Source organism: Recurvomyces mirabilis, assembly GCF_035927965.1.
Source record: "Recurvomyces mirabilis strain CCFEE 5264 chromosome Unknown scaffold_7, whole genome shotgun sequence".
NCBI lineage: Eukaryota > Fungi > Ascomycota > Dothideomycetes > Mycosphaerellales > Teratosphaeriaceae > Recurvomyces > Recurvomyces mirabilis.
The window spans coordinates 226,180-250,860 of NW_027041941.1; the positions used below are offsets into that span (position 1 = coordinate 226,180).

The following is a 24,681-nucleotide window of genomic DNA, read 5'->3' on the forward strand; positions in this document are numbered from 1 at the left end:
TTCGTCTTCTCACATACCTCTCATGCACTACGACTTCTCGCAACTGGCATTTCTCAACACGTTCATCTTCATGTCCAGCACGAGCGTCCCAAACCTCGATTCACCGGATCCCCAACCACCCTACTTGACCACCCAAGTCTCCACCTGTACCAGTATACAGCCTGATCTCATGTCACTCTGCCAACTTCTGCCAGCCTGCATTGGGTTCACTCGCGTGCTTCAGAATCCTCCTTAGGCGAACCTTAGCCAACGCTCAGAGCGAGTAATTCTCCGCCCCACGTTTCTTCCGGAGAGCTAAAGTGCTTGCATGATGACATAGATGTGGCGCAAGGTGTGGGTAGGACAGGGATTGTCCAAGAGTGTCGTCTGGATCGGGAAGAGATGCCTTCGGTGAGAAGCAGGTTTCGTGCATCGCGGAGCCATGACCCGGAGGCCTTTCCTGTCTGTGGTGGTAGCTGAACTCTGATGAGCGTGCTGTTCCTCTGGTGAGATATTCTGGTAGCTCACTACAGAACCATCTTACCTCAACTCATCACCTGGTATGCTTTAGTAATCCTCCTTATCAAACATCTGGACTATCTACGACGACTACCATCCACGGTACTGGAACCTCGCCTGAGGCGCAACCGCAACTATGGTAACCCAAAGGAAATACATCGAACAACCCGACATCCCCACCGACTCCCAAGACCTCCAAAACCCAACAAATCAACGAACAATCGAACAACAGGAAAAGCAAGACAATTTCATCGCCAAGAAAACCCGCGACGAAGGCGGCCAATCCAATCACTCTCGTTCCCAGTCGCGGAAAGCACGACGAAAGCGGATCGAGACTGCGCAGCGGGATGGCAAGTACATGCACACGAATAAACTAGAGGCCCTAGAGGAGGCCGATGCGAATGGGGAAATGGGGATGATGCAGCCATTCGAACGTATTGGACCGGATAGTACGAGTATGGATGGGCCTGTTACGATGGCCAGGGCCAAGAGGGGCGAGATTCCAGTCAGAGGGGTGAATGGGCAGCAGCCTTACTTCTTGACGCCGGAAGAACCGGCCAAGAGTGTATGTTCCTCTGATACCTTGGCCCTTGGGGTCGGGAGTGGTGATGGTTCCCATGCTGACAAAAGTGTGATAGGGACCCGGTGGCCTGGCAGACGCAGACGGCCTCAAACTCACCCTTGAAGCAAATCTGGACATCGAGATTGAGTTGAAGGCCAGCATCCGTGGCGATCTGACCTTGTCGTTGTAGTAAGTCTACTCATTTCCTCTTTCCCACCCCGGCACAAATACCCACCCCGACCACTACAATCTCTAGCGTTTATTTTGGATGGTCCTTGACACTTCGTCCAAAACAGTCAGTAACTGTGATTAGCGCATAAATCATGCTCACGCAAGATGATGGATTTGCGTTCGGTTGGCGCTCGGTGTACATAGAAGATATTACGCTTCTACAGGACAATGACATGATTTGATGCGAGATTATCGAGTACTGCTGATTGATGCAGCACATGAAAGCCGCCATCAAATACTCCAACGCACACCACATCACATCACTTCACTTGTTGGCTGCTAGTTCCGCCACCGGTCACGTGCTGACAAGTTCTGTAGTGAGTGATGTAGGTCATGTCAGCTAGCTACTGTGAGTAGATGTATAGCTCTGCTCTCGTTCACATCGTTCATGCTTGTTCCGATCATTTGTTACGCTATCATCGCTGCTAGATCATGACCCAGCCTTTGGCAGCAAGCGCACTGTCAACAGTGGAAGCTCTTGTTGTTTCGCGTTTACTCGCGATGCTCGTCGTGTACAGCATCGTCTTCATCTTCATCATCCTCGTCGCCGAGACTCTGCTCAATACTTGAGTCCTGGTTACTAGCCACCGAGTCGCAGACAGTGGGCACCTGACTGCCCTCGTGGTGGCACTTTTTCTTCAGCACTGGTCGGACGAATCCCATGTCAACCGTGCTAACCTTACTGCTAGCATTTTGTGCTGACAGACGTTGTGAGGACGATGGGTTGACTTGGTCAGCTACTGGCTGGGCAGCACTGGCATGGAACGAGGGCACTGCGGTGTTGGCCGACGCTGCAACTGCTGGACCTGTGGCATGGCCTGGAGGCACAACGCTTCCAGGTGGTACTGGGTGACCGGCGGGCTGTCGAGCTAACGTAGGACTTATCCCTGCTGCACTGCGCTGCTGATGGGCAGGCGATACTCCTGCCTGTGAACCACGAGTGCCGTAGCTTGTGGCACTTTGGCCAGCTCGCTGACTTTGTGCGTAAATTGAAGCTCTCATCAAAGGCACGTAAGGCTGTTGATGTGCCTGTGGCGGAGCATTTTCCGGTCTTCCACTACCTCGTGGCACACCTACCCGACTACAAGGATTTGCCGAAGGTGAGTAGAAGCTTCTGAAAGTTGGTGCGGGACGACTTCCCTGCGCTGCTTCACCCTGATCTGCTTGTGGCGGGGCCTGCTGAGCGGACCAAGGACGTACCGCAGTTCGACTACTAGAAGATGGATCCCCCTCCGAGCTGCTCGTACTCGTCGACGAGTGCGATCCAGACGAGCTACTTGACTCCCACGAGGAGCCGGCTTCCGATGCATCAGCGTGATCTTCTCTCGAGAGCCCGGGTGATTTCTGACTCCCAGCTTGCTCATCATGTGCCATCCAGCCTTGAAATCGGGGCTTCTCGGCATTGTCAGAAGCCTGAGAATCAGTGTATCCACCGTCCGGCCGAGCACGAGTGATTTGTGGTTCTGGAAACTGCTCGTCAGTGCCCTTTGCACGTCGATGCTGCCGGCTGAAATAGTGCGACGCATCGTCGAGCGTCAATGTGCTCAAACTGTCCGCCCATGACGCCAATGAAGGAGGCCTTGTTGTTCTCGAGGAGCGGCCATCGTCATTGGGAGCGAGGCCTGATTGACTTGGCCTCCAGGCATAAGCTGGATTTGTCTCGGCACCTGGGCATAGTAAGGGATCCAGGGTGGCAGATCGGGGAGTAGTCGCAGCAGGCTCGCTCGCTGCTGGTGCGTCTATGTTGTTTTGCATTGTAGAGGCGGGCTTGACGGCTCCTCCATGAACAGGCTGCGGGAAATGCAATGGTTGGCTTGGTCCTGGACGATAGCCTCGTGCATGTCCCGCAGAGCTACCAGAAGCTGAACGAGCTCCCGGAGGAGGATTTCCTTCAGCCGGCGCCAGACCACGACTATGCGGCGGACCTCCTGCATCAGACTGTTCGCCATATCGCTGGCGATTCGTGGATGCCGCTGTGCCTGCTGTACCAGCCATGTCTGCACCTTGACCCTGAACTTGCTGCCAAGCTTGAGGTTGCGGTGGGCCATTAGCTTGATTGTGCGGCACATTGGACGCCGACGGCCCTGGGCCTGCAAAGCCATACTGCGGCCATTGGGCTCCAGCAGGAAACTGCGTGGGCTGGTGGTATGCCTGTGGGCTTTGTTGCGGTACTGGTAGCGGGCGCGAAGTCGCAGATACCTTGACAGAAGGTAGTATTCTAGGCGGATCACCAACTGGCTCTCGTACTGGTAGCGTGGTCCGATGTAGAGTCTGCGTAGGACTTGTAGGCTTCAAAGTCCTATGCGACGGGCCACAAGAACTTGTCCTCCAGGACGACAATGTCGACGGTTTCGAGCTCGAGCTCGTATCCCTCTTCTGCTCTTTGTTGTGTCGAGAAGGCCTGCTTAGTTCTGGACCAGGACTTCTAGGTGAGCTCAAGCTCCCTGTCCTGTTAGACGCTTCTCTTCGTTGTCGCTCAGTCATTCCCGTTGGCCTCGTTCCTTCGTCCTCATTCATCTGCTCGAGCATTGGCTGCGGCTGATTGATTTGTGTAGATGATCTATCGATAGCAGGCTGGTCAAGCGGTATGGCTCGGAACGCAGGCGGCGGTGGTGCTTGGTATGGCTCCCTCCGTCCATGAAATTCCGTCGGATCTCGACTGGAGCTTAGTCTCTTCTTGTGATCATCATCAGTAGAGTCAGAATGGTCTCGACTCCCGTGTCGATGCTTGTGTCGATGCTTCCTGTGCTTCTTCCGGTCTTTCCGCTTCAACCTCTCGATCTCTTCTCCAGCCTCGTCGTAGAAGTCACGCACTTTATCGTACGTCTTATTCAGCAAAGAAGCTCGCAGTCCCCGTCTGCCCTCTGCTTGTTTTGCCTTGACGTCTCGTAGCCACGGTCTGGTAAGACTGCGTGCCTCACGAAGGGTCTTGAGGGCATCAGCTCCATCTTCGCGGACACTGTTGGTCCTTAGAGAGCGGGCAGCCAGTGCGATGATCCGAAGTAGGGAAGATGTCGAGGTCTTAGATCCGTTGTCATCATTATGATCTCCATCGTATCGAGTCATGCTATACAGTACCTGAGCAATGCCGAGCCCAAGCAGAAAAGAGTCGCGGCGATGATAGCTGTAGCGACGACGATGGTAAAGATAACCTCGAAGACCTTGCCGACAAAGACTACGAGGGAAAATAGCAGCGGAGATCACTTCCTTGGTGGAGAAGAGGAGGTCAGATGTTGCCTTCTTGATGTCAATGGTATGCGTTTGGCGTTGTGAGTTTGAGAAAGGCATCATCAACGATGAAGGCGAAGCATTAATGCTTGAGAACGTTAATGTGTAACGGAAAGAAAGGAAGCAAATCGTAGCCAGAACCTTGCGGCAGCTTTGAGGTCGTGTTATACCATAGTAAAGAAGAGATATTGAGCTTATGGTCACTACCACCTTCGAACTTCCTCCACGGTCACTGGTACTGATATACGGTCGTCTCCTGATGTCTTCTGATCCACCTGATCTGCCACGAGGCAGTATGGGAGAGGAGTCACTACAAACAGAAGTCATTGGGAACAAATATTCGGTACGCACTCATACGTACAATCGGATCTCGAAGCAAGCATGAGGTGCGAGACTCACCGAAGCCCTCTCAAGCAAACAGCCGCAATCTCTGGCTGTGAGATGCCCATCCAGCGCATCTTATGCTTTTCGGTTCTAGCGCCAGCGCCAATGCTATGCTCCGCCAAGATCAACTTCCTAAGATCCACAACCCCCAAAATCTCCCACTCGTCACGGAGGGCCGCAACAGCTCACGGCCCGTCGAAGCTGCATCTCAGCCTACGAGATCGTCACTTGCGCACTCTCCTTTTCCACCCCTTGCAGAACAGGACTAGACACCTGCCCCGGCGTAGGCACCGAATGCTCAGCTTTACTTCCCTTCTCCCGCCACGTACTCACAGCCGGCACATCAGCATGAAACCTTTCCTCCTCGGTCTTATACGCCCTCGGCGTCAACTTGATCAGACAATGCAACGGTACTTCCATCCAAGGACTCTGCTCCTGACTCACACCCATGAAGTAAGCGTATATACATCGCAGGACAGCTTGGTGGGTGACGATGAGGATGTTCTCGCTGCGCTCGAGCTCCATGATGATGGGTTCGAGGCGGATAACGACGTCGCGGTAGCTTTCGCCGCCGAGGTAGCGGTAGTTGTATTTGTCTTCGTCGCGGGCTTTGAAGTCTTGCGGGTAGGCTTCTTCGATTTCCGCGTAGGTCATTGAATCGCATACACCCGAGTCGAGCTCGTCTAGGGCTTTCCAGGACAGTTTCTCGTAGGGTAGGTAGCGGGCTGTTTGGCCTGTACGTTTTAGGGTCGAGGTCCAGACGGTCAGGGGACGGTCGCCGGCGGATTTCGAGACAAGGCTTGGGAGAAGTTTGGCGTATTGCTGGCCTCGCGCCGAGAGGTCGGCGTCGCCGCCTATTTGGCCGGAGAGGTTGTACATCGATTCACCATGCTACACCAATATTGTTAGCTTCGTCCATCGATCTCGGGTGATGAGCATCCCTCACCCGACTTATCCAGATACTCCTAGGCTTGATGTGGAGGTTCATCAGATAGTACACCACTCGACTCTGCAGATAGTCCTGTATCCGATTGATGATGACCTGACTGCCCACATCAATGATCTTGCAATATGTTAAGTCCGTCTCATCCTCGTCCAGCGTCTCGTAGACCCGCTCGTACATCTTTATGCGCTCTCTGAAGTCTTTCGCTGCCTCTTCTGGATCTTGTCCGACGTAATCTGGAGAAGTAGTCTTCACCTCCTTGATATTGGCCATGATCAATTCTTCGTCGTCGCACTTGCTCTCCACGAACAGTGTTTCGATCCCTTCCGCATCGCAGCGCTCTTTGATCCATCTTCGACGGGATTTTGTGCTGTTCGTTGCATCGAGGATCGCGATCAGGTTGTCTGGCTTGCGGAACCATTTGCACATGTCGACCACAGCAGCTTCGGCAGCAGCTCGTCGTAAACGCTCACCCTCTTTGTTAGAGAAGTCAAAAAAGGAAGCTGAGGGGTGTGGTGTGCCAGTGCGGCGATAGGAGCCGACATTGAAGCATTTCGCTGTTATACTAAGCCAGTCGAGGTAGCGGACGACTTTGTAGAGAGAGTGTCAGCGTTACTTCTTCATTTTCGCCTCCACAATCTCTCGCTCTGCCATATGGCTACTCAAATGCTGCCGACTTACCTTTCTGTGCTATGAGACTCTTGCCTCTCGCGGGCAGCCCCACCATGACCACACATATCCGTGTCTCCTCAACCTGCACGCCAACACCATTAGTCTTTGAATTCGAGCCAACCCGTGATCGTGCTGCTGGCCGCATGAAGTCCCCTGCTGGTGCTCGGTTGAGCTGTGGCATGTACTGGCCATTGGCCGTTTGTCCATTGTCCTGTCCGTCGGTGTGGTCGGCTCCGTTGGTCGTGTCGGATGGCGGGAGTGCTGAAGGCATGGTATGAGTTTAAGTCGGATATGATGTTGTGCGAAGCGAAGGTTGGTGATCACCCAGAATAGTCGCCGTGGTGTTGTGGTAGAGTGTATAAGATGGGGGGGGGATATTGCTCTGGCGAAAGCTGAACTGGTCGCTGCTTTCCTAGCAAGCTCATGCAGAAGTACTGGCGTAGTCTTGGCACGTCTCGATCCTGAGAGTAGAAGCAGGTGCACACCAAGTGTAGGGAGATCGAAACCCAAAGGGAAGCTCATCCAAGCCAAAATATTACAGCTGATGGTAGCCGAACTGCATATGCTATGCCGCCGCTAACCACGATCCAAATGAAGTGGACAGGCCTAGAGGAGTGCTTGAAAAGTCCGACGGATCTGCAGCAGCCAATATTGTTACTGTACAGCAGCTGCTCGACAATGTACCTAGTGCGGGGCGTGAGGAAAGCGTTGTGGTGGAGTGTCTCGTGCTTCCATTCCCAAACAGTGACGTTGCACAAGAAGGTGCGCGGACCGAGGACTCGGCGAGAACCGGGACGATGTGGTGCAGCAGCAGGTACGATCCTCAGGTACCGTACGGTCAGGCCATCCGGACATCCTTCTCCTTGAGGGGGATCCTGAGCCGGTGGTATAGGAGAAGATGACTTACTCGAGCATACGCATAGTTCTTCGACCCTGTTGTGCTTGATCGATGCCTATGTGTTGGTGGCCTGTATTCGCCACCTGTTGAGGACTCCACCGCGGTGCCATTCATCTTGTCTGCGATCCACAAAAGAAACAGTAAAAGGAACCAAGCCGGAGATGGATATATCGACTAGTGCATGCAAGAGAAGAGACGGACAATATCTGGAAGTGATGTTGAGCTCACCGACTATAGTCTACAGTAGTATGGCTCGCACGTGTCGTCTCGTATCGCACCAATCGATGAGCTTCCGAAGCTCACCATATTCCATCTCCTCAACAGGTCATATAATATACGATGTTGACAGCTCCACCAAGACATTGGCAATAGTACTCTTGCAGAAACTCACGCGGTATATGAGTGTCTTCGAAGACGCCGACTAGTCTTTCCATTTCAGCTCGGGTGAACAACAAGGACTACATTGTTTACGAGATGTTTAGCCATAATGATGGCCACCAAGGACCGCCTGCTACCAAGGAACTATATTTCCATCAGGGCTGCATGCTACAGAATGTCTATTGCAATTTGGCCCCATCAGACGTCGACCACAGTAACACCAACCAGAGATAGTCATGAAAGAGACACGAGCAACGCCCCGGAGCGAACACGATATGGTATGGTATGCCGTAGTGAACAGCGGCTTCTCTCTGATTCAAGATCCTTTGTCTACCACATTGAACACTGCGCTGCCACTGGGGGCCACATCACAAAACAAGATAAGAGTAGCATTAACGTACCTTGAGCACTACTCGCCATTATGCACGATAACTTGCGCGAATTCATCCTGTACATTCCTACCAAGTGCCATTGTCGAGCAGCGAATCCCGACTCACCACCATGACACATCTAAGCGAGACCTTTGATCAGCCAGGGTGCCACCTTTCATCGCCAGGACTCCCACAGACACATAATGTTCGCAGTCAGCTTGGCTCTCACCACGCCTGTGAGGTAGCTACGGAGAGGTACGCAGCGTCGAGCCATATAGACCCATCTGTTCGTTCACGAACCACGAGTCGATCAAAAGTGAGTACTGCGGCTTCACACGCCCATCAAGTGGCCGCTGGTTGTCACCCTACGCCACATGCCCCTAAATCTGAAGACCAGGACGGTGAACCCCACGAGCCTGGCAAAGACGGTCTACGCCAGCGATATCACGACGACGAAGAGAGCTACCAACATGAGCTAAATGTACGAGAAGTCGGAAGATCAGAATGCAGCTTATATGAGCAGCGACCCCCTCGACCGCATGTTCCAGAGGCCGCCACATCTAATGCACATTCCACTGCTCACAGGTCTCATGGTTCATCTAGCATGAACACACGCGCCCATGATCCGGTGCAGCAGGAAGGTGCAGCAGCGGATTATTACGATCCAGCACAATCATTTCGCACAAAGGACACCTCTTCATGCTGCTCAAGCTGTACTGGCGCTGCAAGCATCAACCACCCGCATGGCTCAACAACTATACTCCTGCCAGTGCCTCCACTGCACGTCACCGCAAAACCTCCATATCCACAACAGCCAGTACCACAGCTCATCAGCATACCTGATGGCCCTCCCTCGCATAACCTGAAGCCCGGTATCTTCGGTACTGCTAAAGTTCTCCGACAGTTGCGAAGCAACAATCCAACCTACCACGAGGACACGTGGGAACGAGTCGAGCTTCTTCGACTCGTGGACAGAATGGTTAATCGTGGCGTCATTGGGAAGCTCACACTGTTTCCAAAGCGTAAGAAGAAAATGTTTCTGCAGGAAGCGAACGCTACAGCCGTTAGACTGCGTGGCGAGCGGCCGGCGAGCATCACAAGAAATGACCAACCGTCATAAGATCGAGAGCCGACATGATTATCGGCTACGTTCAGGGCTACAGATAGTCGTAGTCGCCACAGTGTCGTACAAAGGCATCTCGGAAGCATCACTAGCAGCATCACTACTCGGCCCCCTTTTACTTCTTTGCATGTCCCTTACATTGAACCTCTGCAGCTCCACACTCGTGGTCACGTTCACACAAAGTCTTCCATCGTTTTCTGCACCGCTGCCCTTCGTCGCAAGCCCGGTTGCCGACCGCAGAACATACGCTTTTGAGTCGTCGAGAGCTCTGCCGCCGGGATATCCGGAGTGGAATGATTTAAGGAAGATGCGAAGACATGGGATCGTGGCGGCGATGATGTTGTAGTGCACCTCGACTTGCATGAATATCTGCGGGAGGGTGGTGGCGAGGAGGACGATGTCGGAGGAGTCGTTGGCGGCGGCGTGGGCGTTGCTCTTGATGCGTGAAATGTGATACAGGCGAAGTGAAACGATAGCGATGAGTCTGCCGTTGATATGTGACTTCGACTGACAAAGGGCAGATGCCTCGCTCACTCTGCCGAGAGCAATGGTGGGCGCGATGTTCTTCAACTGAATCCTTGGGCTCATGACCGTGATAACGTTCTGGTGAGTACTGGCCCGATGATCATTCTCTACGTTACAAATTGACGCGAAACCCTCCCGCAGCTTCTGCATCGCGAAAGTCAGTAGTGTCTTGGACACGCCCACATCCCAATCGGTGCTGCAAGTCATCTACAATATCACCGGCTCCTTGAGCGCAGCATGCGTACTTGGCACCGTTCTTTGCATCCTCCAGTTCTTCGGCACAATCACGAACATCGCAACTGCCTCGCGACAATGCTGGGCCTTCGCTCGAGACAGAGGCTTTCCGTTCAGTACCTGGATCATGCGCGTTAACACCAGGCGGGAGCTTCCTGTCAATGCAATATACGTAACGGCAGTTGTCAGCATCATCTTGGCAGCTATCAATTTTGGCTCGGTTGTTGCCTCTAACGCAATCGTATCGGTATCAAATGGCGCGCAGATCTTCTCGTACTTCACGAGTGTGTTATGCATCCGGATCAAACGTTGGAGACGTGAGCCATTGCTCAATTGTCGCTGGAGTTTAGGAAGATGGGGCGGGCCGATAAACGACGTGACACTAGCTTTCTTGCTTGTCAGCTTTGTCTTCAGTTTCTTTCCGGAAGCACCGATTGCTGGAGATCCGACATGGGCAGCAGACATGAATTGGGCGGTACTGATGTTCGGTGCAACCTGCTTGTTGGCGCTCGTGTACTACTGGGCTGGTGGAAGGCATCATTACGTCCCGCCCGTGAGACTGGTGAAGCAGGACTGAGCGAAGGGTATGCCGAGTGCCAGTTTACAATGACTCTATTTGGCTGCTGTGGGAATGGCGATGCGTTGACCGTCGTCGACGAATGTTCCGCGGAGCATATAGAGACACCTTCGAAGACCACACGCATGATCAGATATAGATCTAGAAGATTTTCATAGTCTGGCCTTCTGCACTTCCTCGATCTCGTTGCCAAGCTCGTCGAAGTCGATCTTCTTTCCTGTTCGTAGACTCTTTGTCATGGCGGCACCAATCTTGACAGCCTGCACGGCCCCAGTAAGCTTAAATGGCAACTTAGTATTGTCAAGCACCGCGGCGGTAAATTCGTTACTCTCGGTCACGAAAGCCTGTTCGAAACGATCGTAATACGTCTGCGCAATCTCACGCCTTATGCCATTAGGCTCGTGCATCTCAACCAAGTTATTGGCGGGAGAGGCATTGATCATGAGCTTGCCGTGTGTACCGATGACCTCGGTTGTGTCGGTCTGCCCAGCCATCATCATTCGAGAGCTGAAGTAGTAGGCGATACGGCCGCCCCAAAATTCAACCACTGCTATGCCGTTGTCGACATCGCCGTACTGCTTGAGACCTGGGTAGCGGGCCACGACTCCGAAGGCTGAGACGGACTTGACGATGCTATCCTGACCAAAGTACCATAACGTAAGATCGATATCGTGGACGTTAGCATCCACGAAGATGCCACCGGAGTGCTTCGCGTATTGTACAAAGTAGTCATCGTCGCGGTACTTGTCACAAGTCTGACTTCTGATGACTGTCGCTCTCCCGATGTCACCAGCGTCGATCTGGTTCCAGGCATCGCGGTAGCTTGCATCGAAGCGGCGCGAGAAACCACACAAGACTTTGAGGTGCGGTTTCTGCTTCGCGGCGTCCACGACACGCTGACAGGTGGCAATATCTGTACTCAAGGGCTTCTCACACAGAACGTGCAGATCCTTCTCAATCGCTCTGCTCGTCTGTGGTGCATGCTCAGACGTGATCCCGGACACGACCACCGCTTCTAAGCCTGGATGTCTAAGCATTTCGTCGAAGTCTTCGTAGATTACGGTTCCATAGGGCTCGAGACACTGCTTCGCCCATGCTCTGGCCTTGGGATCTGGATCGCATGCTGCAACTAATTCTGCGCGCGGTGTACGCTCTAGAAAATGCCTAGCATGTCTGGCTCCCATGCGGCCAAGACCAGAAACCGCAACTTTGAGCTTTCGAACCATCCTTTGAGTCCGTCGGCTTTGTGTCTGTTGTCCGGGAGTCGACTATGCAATGTCTAGCAAAGAAGTGAAAGTACAGCTTCGTCGTGACAAGTATCCACACCGTGATTCGTACGCTTCTAGAATATGTTATAGAGGTCGTAAATATACGCAGCGGATTCGCCTCATTTGGGTAGAACGGTCCGCCGCGGTCAATCCACTGTTATCGTCCGCTAGCCGAATGGTTGAGGTAGATCATCGACCGCAAATGTGAAGTTGCAAAAAGTGGCCGATGAAAGCATTTGCCGATAGCTTACCCTTCGCTTTTCCGCTTTTCCGCCTGCCCCTCTACCAGTCGCCGATGGTACAACCACGTTGGCGGGGCGAGATACACCGAGCTGCCAGGCAAAATATCAATAGTCGTTAGAGTAGAGTCATCCAGTTCTAGATCCAGATGATAGCAGAGAACCTGTAGTGACCATCGGAACAGCAACACTAGAATGTCCGTCCCAACCTTTACACTCAACACCGGCGCGAAGATTCCTGCTATCGGGTTAGGAACATGGCAGAGTGACCCAGGCCAGGTCGCAAAAGCAGTAGAGCACGCCTTGAAGTCTGGATATCGTCACATCGACTGTGCTTTCGTGTATGGCAACGAGAGTGAGGTTGGTGAAGGAATCATAGCAGCGCTCGATGCCGGCGTCTGCAAAAGAGAGGACATCTTCGTGACCAGCAAGTTATGGTGTACATACCACCGCAATCCGGAAGACTGCTTGGACGAGGGCCTGAAGAGATTGGGCCTGGAGTATGTGGACTTGTATCTCATGCACTGGCCGGTACCTATGAGCTCGAAAGGCAATCATCCGCTATTTCCAAAGCACGAGGATGGATCAAGAGATCTCGATACTGAGTGGTCGCATCCAAAGACATGGAAGGAGATGGAGAAGCTGCTGAAGACTGGCAAGGCCAAGGCTATTGGTGTGAGCAACTACAGCGTAAAGTTCCTCGAGGAGCTGCTGCCAAATTGCGAAATCACACCAGCTGCAAACCAGATCGAGAACCACCCATATCTACCACAGCAGGAGATCTCGAATTTCTGCCGGGAGAAGGGCATCTTGGTTGAGGCGTACAGCCCACTTGGCAGTACTGGAAGTCCACTGTTCAAGGAGGAAGGTGTACAGGAAGTAGCGAAGAAGCATAGTGTGGGCGAGGGCACTGTCTTGATCAGCTACCAAGGCGAGTGTTCGACAACTCGTGGTCGCTGAACTGTGCTGATAGGTTGCAGTGTCGAGAGGCCATGCAGTGTTGCCAAAGTCTGTGACATCGACACGCATCGAGGAGAACCTCAAGACTGTCAAGCTGGACTCTTCTGACCTCGCGACCCTCGACAAAGTTCATGAGAAGAAGGGTTTGATGCGCTTCGTGTACCCTGCCTTCGGTGTAAGTACGGTCTTAAACAAGGACTTCCAGCATTTGCTTACCATGTCCAGGTGAACCTCGGATTCCCTGACAAGCAATAGATGCTTCAAGGCACCACTTTAATGGCATATGCTAGATGGACTTCCATGGCAGTTTGCACCAGCGCTCGAGCCCAAGCGCGTAAAACTCTCATCGGGCGTCCTTCTCCTTCGCAGCCTTGGCTTCAGCTTGCAAGATCGAAGCCAGGCCCTCGTTCCGTCGGGCAAGCAGAAGTACATCTTCGGCGTTGATCGTCGTGCGTCCAGCATGCTTCGCGAAGGCTTCTAAATCCTGCGCAATCGTCTCAATCTGAGCCCAGCACATTTCACTTAGACCTCCAATAAAATGAGGTGTGGCGTTGAGGTCTTGGGATATTGCAACAGCATCCACAGTCTGGCCTACACTGTACCACAAGGCTGCTTTCAGCTTGCCCTCCTTCTCCGCGTCGTCCTCTTGTGGTCCAGTCATCTTGGCGATGGAAGGAGTGATTTCCTGGAAGAAACGCGTGTCTGTGGAAGACGCGTCTGTAGCCGAAGCCTAAATTTCCCCACACGAGCTGCCAACGATGATCTCACCCAATTCATTGTCCCTCTCGTCTCTTTCCACATCTCACACTTCATCGCCTGGTCCGACGAAGCATTATGCCCTCCCAGTCTAATGAGTTACGCCACTTTCCTGGGAGTTCGCGTCTATCAGCCACCGCCTTCTGTGGTCGTAGCATGCACACCGTCCACCTGGTCAGCCGCTTGCTGCATTGGAACCATAAGCCAGAGCTATCACACATCGCTATCACACGTCAACGAGGCAGTCGACAGTGCTAGATGACACACAGGAAGCCCTGCCAAGTTGGCTGCGAGAAGAGGAATGTGATGCCAAGTGCGAGGAATGTGCTGCAGCCACTTCACATCCGCCACACTTCATACATGCCTTCCGGTGCCTCTTGCAATGCAAATTGACTAGCCATCTATCTCATCCAGACCATAGATAGCAATGGAGATTACTAGGTACAGTATACACGCTTTGCTTCCTCACCAACCCATTCACATCTGCTCTCCACGGGATAACGAGGATCATGACTCAAAGCACGATCAAGCCTTGCTGGCTGTACAGCATTTTTCTTCTCCTTTCTCCGGCACTATGTCACATCGAGGTGAGCTGGCCGTATCCCTTCCGATCGAAGTTCGATCCTTCGAACAACTCGTCAGACATCGATTACAGTATGACGGTCCCACTCATGGCTGATGGATCGGACTTCCCCTGCAAAGGATATCAAAACGACGGAGACGCGGCTTTCCTGACGAGCTATAACCCCGGATCGACCTACAACATGTCTTTAGCTGGCAGTGCGATGCACGACGGCGGATCTTGCCAGCTATCATTATCCTACGATAATGCAGCGACGTTCCGAGTAATCAAGAGCATGATCGGCGGCTGTCCATTCAACTCGACATACAACTTCACGATTCCGTCCTACGTACCAGCCGGACAAGCTCTACTTGCATGGACTTGGCAGAATTACGAAGGCAACCGCGAGTATTACATGAACTGGTCAGTGATATTTTCGAAGCAGGAGTAATGATTATCTGATGGAATGCAGCGCGCCAGTGCAAATTAATGCAAGGCCTTCCACAAGCCGAAGGCATCGTAGAAGATATAGCAGCTTCAACACTCTGCCATATCTATGGAAAGCCAACCTTGACGGTGTGAACAATTGCACAACCACTGAGGCGGAAAATGTAGTATATCCACACCCTGGACCTGCTGTTGAATATGCAGGTGGTATGAATGGCTCTAGTCCGATCACGCCGGGTGTCTGCGATAGCCCACTACCTTATGGCCGAACTCACGTGGCTGCGGGCCAGAACCGTACGTTCTACACAACTATATCAAGTCTACAAAGTGGATACACTGCAACGACGGCCTTCATCAGCTCGACCAGCAGCATACAGATGTCCAACATGACTCAATCTACGACGACTATCACCATCGAAGACGACTGTGACTCTACAGTCACGGTGCTCGTCACACCATCTGTCTATACAGCTTCCGTGACGGCCCCAGCATCAGCATGTACTGCCACCGCAGATCAATGCCCGTGTGCCCCAGCCTATGGCTGCCAGTATCTCGGAGCGTGCGAGTGGCAATGCATTGCTTCGCCGACGCTATCGACAATGTCTACAATGGCAATTGCACAGCCGACTATTACCGTCACATTCACACCATCATCGTCCATATCATCGTCTCCACGCTCGACCTCGATGCCAGCATATAGCACTACTAGTGTAGTCGTCACGTCGATCGTGAGCCCAATATATGCGTCAACGCCAGCTTCAGTGACGCCGTCGAGCAGCTCTTCATCAACGGTTTCCGCAATGCAAAGCCAGCAGAGCCAGCAGAGCTCTGGTCAGTCCGGCGCTCGACCTCAATATGCTACTGGTGATCCGCAAACATACTTGCCATGTGTGCCAGCCACTTTCTTATGCACGTCAAGCACCATGTGGTTGACTTGCAACTACAATGATGGTACAGTCCCTGGTCAGCCGCCAAGCAGCTATGTCTACGAATCCTCTCGAGATGTCGCAGCGGGTATGGAGTGCTTGCCGTACCTCTCGCCGTACTCTGGTCAGCAATCCCAATATGCTCAGCAAGCCACGACGCCGACCGGATACTACAGAGATGATCGATATGTTAGATCACGACCGGATGGTGACTGCAGCAGCGACATCGCCCTGCAGTGTACCAATGGCGGGACGACTTTTGATATCTGTGACCAAGGAGGATGGGCTCAGATGGGCTCCGTGGCCCCTGGAACAACTTGTCAGAATGGGCAAATCGTGGCGAGCTGATGACAGAGGCTGTGTACAAGATGTATGTGAACCGCTGATAGAGCCTCGGATACTTATGTACATATTATGCTCTCACAGCTTCGAGCCAGCTCCATCACTACTATCTATTACGACTTTAATGACAAGCTTCCCATCTGCATCTTTCGTCTTCCCAGCCATCTCAAAGGCTTTTGATGCATCAGCCAAACCGCTGAACCGATGCGTTACCAGCTTTGAGAAGTCTGGTCCGTCTGACGAACAAGCTGCCTGCTGCACGATCTCGATACTTTCCGGATACGTGTTCGCGTATCTGAAGACCCCGACTATGTCGACTTCCCGTAACGCAGCTGCTCCGAGTGGTATCGTCTGGACTGGGTGTCCCATACCCACGAGCATTAACCGGCCTCCAGGACGTGTTGCATATATGCTGGCTTGCACGCATGATGGTACACCTGTGCACTCGAAGACCGTGTCGACCTCGCCCGCGCTGTCAACTTTGCCGATGGCTTCTGCCGTCTCCTTTGCGATCGCCAGACTCTCATCAGTGTCTTTTCCTCTCCGCATCGGCACCGTATACGAGCTGTGTGCAAAACCGTTTTGTACGGCAAACTCGAGTCTACCAGCATCAATGTCTGCTATTATGACCTTCTTTGCCCCCTTGAGCTTTGCTACCGCTGCACATAGGAGACCTACTGCACCCGCACCAAACACCAAGACCGTAGCATCGTCGTGCATCTGACTCCGGCGAAAGGCATGAAGAGCCACACCCAATGGCTCCAGCAGTGCTCCGACATCTAGACTCACATCTTCTGGCAGCTTATGACACCAAGCTGCCGGATGGTTAATTCGCTCTTGCAGCGTCCCTTGAAAATGTGGGAAGCTTTTGCCACTACTCCTGAACCTCATCTCTTTGCAGATGTTATATCGTCCTTCTTCACATCTTGAGCATTTCCCGCATGGTAGACCAACTTCGAGAGCAACTTTGTCACCGGCTTTGAAATTCGATACGGAGGGGCCGACTGCTGTCACTACGCCAGCAGATTCATGACCAAGGGCCAGAGGCTCTCGGACTAGGATGTCGCCGTTACGAAAATGCTGGTAGTAGTGTAGATCGCTGCCGCAAAGGCCCGTAGAAGCTATTCGGATCTGGATCTCGTCGGCTTCAGGTGATGAGAGGTCGCGAGGTTCCTTGAGGTCGTCAGTGGTCGTACACAAGCTATGCAATGGTATTCGGCCTCACTATGCGTAAGTCTTTGGCACTGTGCAATACCGACGCTTTGACCTGGACGGACATGATGATCAGATCGGTGGTTTGCAGATCGGTGGAATAGAGGAAGCTGTATACGAAGCTCAGGGTAGTTACCAAGTTGCACCTAAAGGGTATCGAGGAGACAAAAACATATCCGCATGGTCAAATATATGTTGGAAGATGGTGGAGGACGTCTGTCGGCGTTTGTCGGCGAATGAAATTTACTCTGCTGTTCTCCAATTACAACTCTTCCTCCATGAAGACGCATGCGAGCAGCAAGAGAACTTGTCGACCCGGGCACCTGATAGCTCGAAACCCGAATACCCAGCATGACTTCGGTGCAGCAACTCTTTTCGCTTGAAGGCCAGACGGCTTTAGTGACTGGTGGTACGAGAGGAATTGGGCAAGCAATGGCATTAGCTCTGGCTGAGGCAGGAGCGGATGTCTTGCTTGTGCAGGTACGCTTCGACAGTAATCACGTTTCGACATCGAAGCTGATCAGATTGATAGAGAAACACTTCCAATACAGAGACAAAGCAAGTCATCGAGAAGCTTGGTCGGAAAGCAGAAATATATACGGCAGACCTCTCCGACCACGCGTCAATGAAAGCTCTCACACCCAAGGTCTTAGCAGACGGCCATCAGATCCATATCTTACTCAACTGTGGTGGAATCCAAAAACGCCACCCTGCGCACGAATTCCCAGACGATGACTGGAACGAAGTCTTACAGGTCAACCTCAATGCTGTCTTCATCTTGTGTCGAGACGTAGGCGCACATATGCTACAAAGACAGCTCGACAAGAATGGTCGGCGAGGAAGCATCATCAACATTGCAAGTCTCCTTACATTCCAAGGTGGCATCAATGTCCCTGCATACGCAGCCAGTAAAGGTGGCGTAGGCCAGTTGACCAAGGCTTTGAGCAACCAGTGGGCGAAGGACGGCATCAATGTCAACGCCATCGCACCTGGCTACATTGCTACCGATATGAACACGGCACTGATCAATGACGAGAAGCGGGCAGCAGGTATATTGGATCGCATACCTGCTGCAAGATGGGGTAGTCCGGACGACTTTAAGGGTGGTGTCGTGTACTTGGCTAGTCGAGCAAGTCAGTATGTTAGCGGTGAAGTACTGACTATTGATGGCGGATGGATGGGAAGATAGCCCAAGGCCTTGTAGTGGAACAGTCAGAAACCACTCGACCTATGCAGTTGACACATTACTGTAAAGACTGGTTTTTGTTGGATCGGGATTTGGAAACACAGCATGTCGCCTCCCGATTGAAGCATGCAGACTTACACACCGAGTGGCTCTGAGGCAATCGTGGATGTTTTCAGTGCTTGTCGGATCATCGTTTTCGTTCGGAAGGAAGCAGTCAGGTAGGGGCGGAAGAGTTACGAACTCTCTTGCTGACAGACGGCTACTGTCGGCGAGCCAGCAACGTCCTCGGAGTGACTAGGAGAAAGGTAGGCCCGCGCAGGTCGCCGACGTGCAGATTCTGTGGTCTAGCTCTTACTTCACGTCGTCATGAGCTCCACCATAGCTCTGTCGGTATGCCGTTCATGGTTTAGCTGATTTCAGATTATTCCGCTCGCAAGCTGAAAAGGCCCGATCATGTCCGATAGACTTGCGCTAGGAGCGAGACAGAGGCACTTCGCTCCGGGCGGTCCTCCAATTACGCCGTTCGACGACATCCACAAGGACATTACCTGCATGTAACCTCGCCAGGATGAGCGCGTGTGTGGTGAGCAGGCGCAGAAGCTTTGCTTGCCACAAGCAAGGCCAGGCCGGGCAGGCAAATGCTGTCGGAGTTGCTGAGTTCTGGCGCAGAGGCAAACGTGGAGTACCCTTGGAGTATGCTGGGGACTCGAGAAAAGGTGAAGTATGTGTCGATAGGTTCCTCTCTTCACTATCACTTCACAATTTTACCTCTCTACTCAATCTACAGCATCCATACCCATCTCTTTGCAACTTCTTACAACGATTCCGAGTATCATATCATGGCACCAATCGCCCTCGAGACGCCCAATGTCAACGAAAACTTCAATGACCACCGGGATGGTCTAGCTCTTGAAGCAACATCTGATGCCGTTGACGAGGTCAACGTCCTCAGGGCGGAGATGAGAGTCAAGAATGGCACAGCCACTCAGGAAGAAGTCGACATCTACGAACGGTCGAAGTTCGATGCTGAGAAAGACAAGGCTCAATTTCGACAGTACGAAGATGCCTGCGATCGTGTCAAGAACTTCTATCGCGAACAGCACGAAAAGCAGACCGTCGCCTATAACCTGAAGGCCCGGAATGACTTCAAGGCAAACACTCGCGCTGAAATGACCATTTGGCAAGCCATGGAGAAACTCAACACTCTTATCGATGAGTCTGACCCAGATACCTCGCTCAGCCAGATCGAGCATCTGCTACAGTCCGCTGAGGCCATCCGTCGTGACGGCAAGCCTGAGTGGTTCCAAGTCACAGGTCTGGTCCACGACCTTGGGAAACTTCTCTTCTTCTACGACTCACAAGGACAGTGGGATGTCGTCGGTGATACTTTCCCAGTCGGCTGCCGCTTCGATGAGAGCATCATCTACCCAGGCACGTTCGAGAATAATCCCGACAGCAAAGACCCCATCTACAGCGCACAGCACGGCATCTATACACCCGGATGCGGCCTGGACAACGTCATGCTCAGCTGGGGACACGATGAGTACCTCTACCACATCTGCAAGGAGCAGAGCACGTTACCCGACGAGGCACTGGCCATGATCCGATACCACTCGTTCTACCCATGGCACTCTGCTGGTGGCTACAGGTGGATGATGAACGAGAAGGATGAGAAGATGCTCAAGGCCGTCAAAGCCTTCAATCCTTACGATCTGTACAGCAAGAGCGACGAAATGCCGAAGATTGAGGACCTGAAGGAGTACTACATGGGTCTGATCAACACATACTTCGCTCCTCGCGAGGGCGAGACCGAGCGTGTGATCAGGTGGTAAACAGGATCCGTGGGCGAATGCTTCCTTGCCGGGCGTTGTGGGTGTGAGTCTGCTCCCGAACATGTATTTCACGGTTGAGCTCGGGTTGGTTGTGAGTTTTCGAGCGTAGTCACGACATCCGCGTCGTACGAATACTATCGTACACATCATCTCTTACACGTCTCGTCGTCTATCATCGATGCATATCAAATAGCGCTTGGTACAGCAAGTGGATGGTGCCCTCTGTGAATTTAATCACCAGCTCAATCACCTGTGAGCTGTTGCTTAGTTGCACCGCCAGAAGGGTCACATACCGCGCCGAACTCTGCGTTCAGTCGTCCACCTGAACGCTGCTCGTCGTGCTTTCATTGACCGCGACTTTTCTGCCTACTCGGCGAGAGATCAGCGGCCGATGACAAGATTCCATCGGCAAACTCACGAATAGCCCCCGGAGATGGTGTTTGCCAATGTGTGCGTTGGTGCTTCAGCCCTTCAAATTCATGCCTTCCACCGCACCTGCTAGAGCATCCGTGTCATGGCATGCACTGTCAAGCGAACCTCGCGGATCCCGCACTCCTGTAGGCGAACCTTCTGCACTCTTCCGCAGCTCACTTTCGACTCGCTCTTTGATGCGATCATCGAGCATGCCGACAATCTTCTCGCTGGTCTGGTCAAGCAATCGTGCCATCGTGGCCTCGTTGATCGTTTTACCCTGTGATCGTTCGCCGAGCACTTTTGCCGTAAGCTTGAGCTCCTTCTCCAGCTCCTGCAAGGCTTCAGGCGCAATGCCTTCACCAGGCTGCGTACCTGCTAGCTTCTTTCGATATGCCCGTAGTGTCCGAGAAGCAGATTCGGTAGATGCTGTAAGGCTGCCAAAGCCTGTGTTGATCGTTGACGGTGCGACTGTATTTCGAACATTCTCGCTGCTTTTGGACCTGGGAGACATGCCTAGCGAGGGTCGACGGATGTCTTGCCTTTTGGTTATGTTCCTGGGACTTGGAGGAGAGGGTGACCTCTGCCTCAAGCTCTGTCTTCTCGAGGACCGGGATGAGAAGTCAGCTACACTAGATCTGAACGCCGGCTCGAGCTTCGGTGCCTGTGCATTGGACATCCTGGAAGGCTTCTTGCGAAGCCGTGTAGGCGACGCATTTGTCGGAGTCTGTAAAGGAATTGGGGAGCTCGGATCCGCATCCTCTAGTGAGCTTTCACGACGAAAGCGAGCGAGTTCCGAGTAGGAAATGACCTTACGTAGAGGCTGAGCTGTCGTGGCGAGTTTCGTGAAGGATGTCAACTCGGCCACTCTGTCATTATCGCGAGATCTTGGAGCTATCGTGGCAGTGGGATCCCATACGAAGATCGTCGAGTCGGCTGCAACAGTGACCAATCGCCAAGCGTCATCCGCCTCACCTCGAGTACTACTGGCCTGAACCATGGCGAGTCCGGTGACACCTTCAGTATGACCCCAGTCTCGACCCAGTAGAATGCCACGCTCTGAGTACATACGCACAGACTTGTCGCTGCTAGAGATTCCAATGATGACATTCGTCCCGCTCAACGAAGGTGCGAAGATGAGTTTCGACATTATCGCTGCTTCTCCGTTTTCTGCATCGGAGCATTTGAAAACCTGCATTGCTTGTCCATTGCTGATGCTGTAGCGAGAAATAGTGCGATCTGTCGTTGCCACGAGTAGTGAGTCATCGTCGCCGCCGAGACACATCGCGGTTGGCGCGGCTTTGAAGGTGATAGTACGGACGATGACATAGAGAATTGATAGTGGATCAGCTTCGTCCCTCTGCCACGCCTCTCGGACCACGACAGATCGGTCGGATGAGCTTGACAAGAGCCTGTTGCCATCACGTACAACTAGCAGCCCTGTAACAGCTGCTGCATGCTCGTCCATGGTTTGCAAGAGTTCAAGCTTGTCATCCCTCCAGAGGAAGAGCTGCGCAACTCGATCACGGCCAGCGGTAGCAAGTAGATCAACATCGTCACGCTTGAAACAGCAGATGTCTGCGATTTCAGAAGAGTGAGCACGGAGGTGCGCAGATACACTACCCGCCTGGATGTTCACGACGCTCAGAACCCCTGTCCTGCTACCACATACCACCATGGAGCCTCGAGCGAGAGATTCCACAGCCGAAATGCTGTCTACTACACCATCCAGGTCGCGCGCTTCTGGCAGTGGCGCGTTAAAGTGGTTGATTAGATTTCCCTCAGTATTCCAAATCTGGAGGCTGCCTTCTGCAGAGAACGTAAGGAAGCTAGCTGTCGAATTCTCGGGCCCTTTGACAGGTACCACACCAGCAAGCGCCTCGCCATGACCAGCCTTCCGAATTGTAGTGTCTTCATCAGAACGAACCTCAATAGTGCCAGATGAGTCAAGTGTGACCAAGTTTGCTTTGATCCGTGCAGCGGACACGATGTAAGTTGTGGGTTTCTCCGTTGCGAGCGTTGGGGAAGCACAGGCTGCTTGTTTGAGCGTCTGCACTTCGATCGGGTCGTGGAACCAGGTCGTATCAACTTCTACAGCACTGCCGCCGGCACCCATCACACGTAGTCCGCCAGTGCGGTTCAGAGTCGCGGCAGTAACAGCAAAAGGGGCTGTCGCAATCTCTCTCAGGCTCTGTGTGTCGTCCACGTCATCGAGTAAGCATATCTCGCCACTGACCGCGCATACTGCCGCTTGTGCACTGTTCAAAACAGCAAGGGAGACAAAATTGCAGTCAAGCATATCGCTAAGCAAGACGTTCTTACCACTAAGCACACGATTTCTCGGGCTTAGGATACTGTTGCCAAAGTCGCCACTGCGATTGTCCGCCCGTTGACGAGGAGTTCCTGGATATAGCATTGACTCGCTTCGTTTGACCTCGGAGCCTGGAGTCTCGTCCGGTCGCCAAACTTTGACAAAGCGCAAGCCAACAGTGACGAGCGAGCGACCAAGCCATGCCATTGCATTGACCAGGACTGTGCACTTGTTGCTTGCATGCAGGATGGGCGATCCACGGTCGTCAACCGACCAGATATACAGAAAACCATCGTTGACATTACCCAACGATGCCAGATATCGAGAGTCGGGACTGAACGACAAGGCATGCACTCCGAAGGTGTGTTCCGAGATTATGGTGACGGGTAAGTCTGCAGCACTCTCGACCAACGAGAAGAGCAGGATCCGAGGCTTGTAGCCTGTCTCTCCGACGGCGAGCCACTTTCCATTCGGGCTAAGGGCGACAGAAGTGATGGTCTTTACCCGGTCTTTGGCTGTAGCACTTCGGCCATTTGGAGAGTCGGACCAGTCTCTGCTTGAGGCAAGTGGAGATCCAGTAGTACTATTCTCCCTCGCGTGCCCAAGAGTCCTGGTACGCGCCTCAATTGGTGTAGGGCTGTTCAAGGACGATAGACTAGACTCGCGAGCAGGTGCAGCGTATGTGGGCTTGGCTTTGAAGAATCTTTGAGAGATCTTCAAGTCTTCGCTTAGCTGGCAGACTACCGCGACGGCTCCAGCAGCATATACAAAGGTGCGCTCAGAAGAGTTGCAGTCGAAGCCATTACAAGATGCTGTCGTCGAGCCGATAGCTCTGCTTAGACTCAATCCAGGTTCTTCCTCCCGCGGAGCCTTGGTGGGCGAACGTGGCGCTGCATTTCTGAAGAAGGGCGAATTGGATGGTGTCAACCTCAGCGTTGGATGGTTCATGTTGGATCGCGCAGATCAGTGCGTCGTCGACTATGCCGTGGGTCCCGAGGTAGATGCCAATCCCTCATCATTGTCGTCAGCCAGACATGGCAGTCGCGGCTTGGTTGCAGGTCGCGACGGAGGAATGTGGGATGACCAGGAAGCGTGCTGACAACACATGCGATCTTAGTGCTTTCTGCGCATATGAGCCGGCGATCCTCACGATACGATGCTAAACCAACCCCAAGATCCTCCGCATGGGAACTGAGTCGCGTGTCTTTTCATAGTGTGTCACGAACTGGGCTGCGGGCTGGTCCGTGCCCGTAAACTCAATGGCTACGTGCTCACGTCATCGTCGAGACGCACAAATATCACCTGTGTGCGTTGTACTTGTTCTCTCCGTCCATACCCACTCATACGACGCTGGCTGAGCGCATCCACGGCAGAGTGTTGAGTGCGCTTTTTCGGTCGATCAGCTAAAGTATGATCGCGTTATGGCAGCAGTAATGTATGGACATCCCTTTCAAGACACGATGAGGGAGCCACGAAGTTCGCCACAGTGCGACAACTGTGCGACAAATCTCGTCGTACTGGCTAGTCCTGTTCGCCAAGTCTGGGCAATACACCTACCCGTGGAAGAACCAGCAGCCTTACAGAGGTCCACCGGACCACGCCAGA

General features: G+C 52.9%; 11 protein-coding genes across 11 annotated transcripts; 4 read left to right on the top strand and 7 right to left on the bottom strand.

Moving 5' to 3' along the window:
- Positions 1-634: 634 nt before the first annotated feature.
- On the top strand, positions 635-1,250 carry LTS14_003281 (uncharacterized protein; the record flags this gene model as incomplete). Its single annotated transcript, XM_064835986.1, has 2 exons — positions 635-1,063; positions 1,137-1,250. The coding sequence occupies 2 exons, from the start codon at positions 635-637 to the stop codon at positions 1,248-1,250; spliced, it is 543 nt and encodes a 180-aa protein (XP_064696195.1).
- Positions 1,251-1,783: 533 nt separating this feature from the next.
- On the bottom strand, positions 1,784-4,357 carry LTS14_003282 (uncharacterized protein; the record flags this gene model as incomplete). Its single annotated transcript, XM_064835987.1, has 1 exon — positions 1,784-4,357. The coding sequence occupies one exon, from the start codon at positions 4,355-4,357 to the stop codon at positions 1,784-1,786; it is 2,574 nt and encodes an 857-aa protein (XP_064696196.1).
- Positions 4,358-5,116: 759 nt separating this feature from the next.
- FBP26 (Fructose-2,6-bisphosphatase) lies at positions 5,117-6,789 on the bottom strand (the record flags this gene model as incomplete). The annotated part of the gene is made up of 3 exons (XM_064835988.1): positions 5,117-5,794; positions 5,850-6,436; positions 6,528-6,789. The coding sequence occupies 3 exons, from the start codon at positions 6,787-6,789 to the stop codon at positions 5,117-5,119; spliced, it is 1,527 nt and encodes a 508-aa protein (XP_064696197.1).
- A 2,514-nt stretch (positions 6,790-9,303) lies between these two features.
- LTS14_003284 (uncharacterized protein) lies at positions 9,304-10,512 on the bottom strand (the record flags this gene model as incomplete). Its single annotated transcript, XM_064835989.1, is given in 2 exon segments — positions 9,304-10,009; positions 10,025-10,512. 2 exon segments carry the CDS (start codon positions 10,510-10,512, stop codon positions 9,304-9,306), a joined length of 1,194 nt encoding a protein of 397 aa, XP_064696198.1.
- Positions 10,513-10,776: 264 nt separating this feature from the next.
- LTS14_003285 (uncharacterized protein) lies at positions 10,777-12,015 on the bottom strand (the record flags this gene model as incomplete). Its single annotated transcript, XM_064835990.1, has 2 exons — positions 10,777-11,892; positions 11,998-12,015. The coding sequence occupies 2 exons, from the start codon at positions 12,013-12,015 to the stop codon at positions 10,777-10,779; spliced, it is 1,134 nt and encodes a 377-aa protein (XP_064696199.1).
- A 311-nt stretch (positions 12,016-12,326) lies between these two features.
- LTS14_003286 (uncharacterized protein) lies at positions 12,327-13,346 on the top strand (the record flags this gene model as incomplete). The annotated part of the gene is made up of 3 exons (XM_064835991.1): positions 12,327-13,068; positions 13,112-13,266; positions 13,317-13,346. 3 exons carry the CDS (start codon positions 12,327-12,329, stop codon positions 13,344-13,346), a joined length of 927 nt encoding a protein of 308 aa, XP_064696200.1.
- Positions 13,347-13,434: 88 nt separating this feature from the next.
- MHF1 (MHF histone-fold complex component) lies at positions 13,435-13,868 on the bottom strand (the record flags this gene model as incomplete). Its single annotated transcript, XM_064835992.1, has 2 exons — positions 13,435-13,776; positions 13,860-13,868. 2 exons carry the CDS (start codon positions 13,866-13,868, stop codon positions 13,435-13,437), a joined length of 351 nt encoding a protein of 116 aa, XP_064696201.1.
- A 1,788-nt stretch (positions 13,869-15,656) lies between these two features.
- On the top strand, positions 15,657-16,130 carry LTS14_003288 (uncharacterized protein; the record flags this gene model as incomplete). Its single annotated transcript, XM_064835993.1, has 2 exons — positions 15,657-15,744; positions 15,814-16,130. The coding sequence occupies 2 exons, from the start codon at positions 15,657-15,659 to the stop codon at positions 16,128-16,130; spliced, it is 405 nt and encodes a 134-aa protein (XP_064696202.1).
- Positions 16,131-16,202: 72 nt separating this feature from the next.
- Positions 16,203-17,403, bottom strand: LTS14_003289 (uncharacterized protein; the record flags this gene model as incomplete). Its single annotated transcript, XM_064835994.1, has 2 exons — positions 16,203-17,297; positions 17,350-17,403. The coding sequence occupies 2 exons, from the start codon at positions 17,401-17,403 to the stop codon at positions 16,203-16,205; spliced, it is 1,149 nt and encodes a 382-aa protein (XP_064696203.1).
- A 284-nt stretch (positions 17,404-17,687) lies between these two features.
- Positions 17,688-20,354, top strand: LTS14_003290 (uncharacterized protein; the record flags this gene model as incomplete). The annotated part of the gene is made up of 3 exons (XM_064835995.1): positions 17,688-17,816; positions 17,869-18,473; positions 19,310-20,354. The coding sequence occupies 3 exons, from the start codon at positions 17,688-17,690 to the stop codon at positions 20,352-20,354; spliced, it is 1,779 nt and encodes a 592-aa protein (XP_064696204.1).
- Positions 20,355-20,817: 463 nt separating this feature from the next.
- LTS14_003291 (uncharacterized protein) lies at positions 20,818-24,024 on the bottom strand (the record flags this gene model as incomplete). The annotated part of the gene is made up of 1 exon (XM_064835996.1): positions 20,818-24,024. The coding sequence occupies one exon, from the start codon at positions 24,022-24,024 to the stop codon at positions 20,818-20,820; it is 3,207 nt and encodes a 1,068-aa protein (XP_064696205.1).
- Between the last annotated feature and the right edge of the window lie 657 nt (positions 24,025-24,681).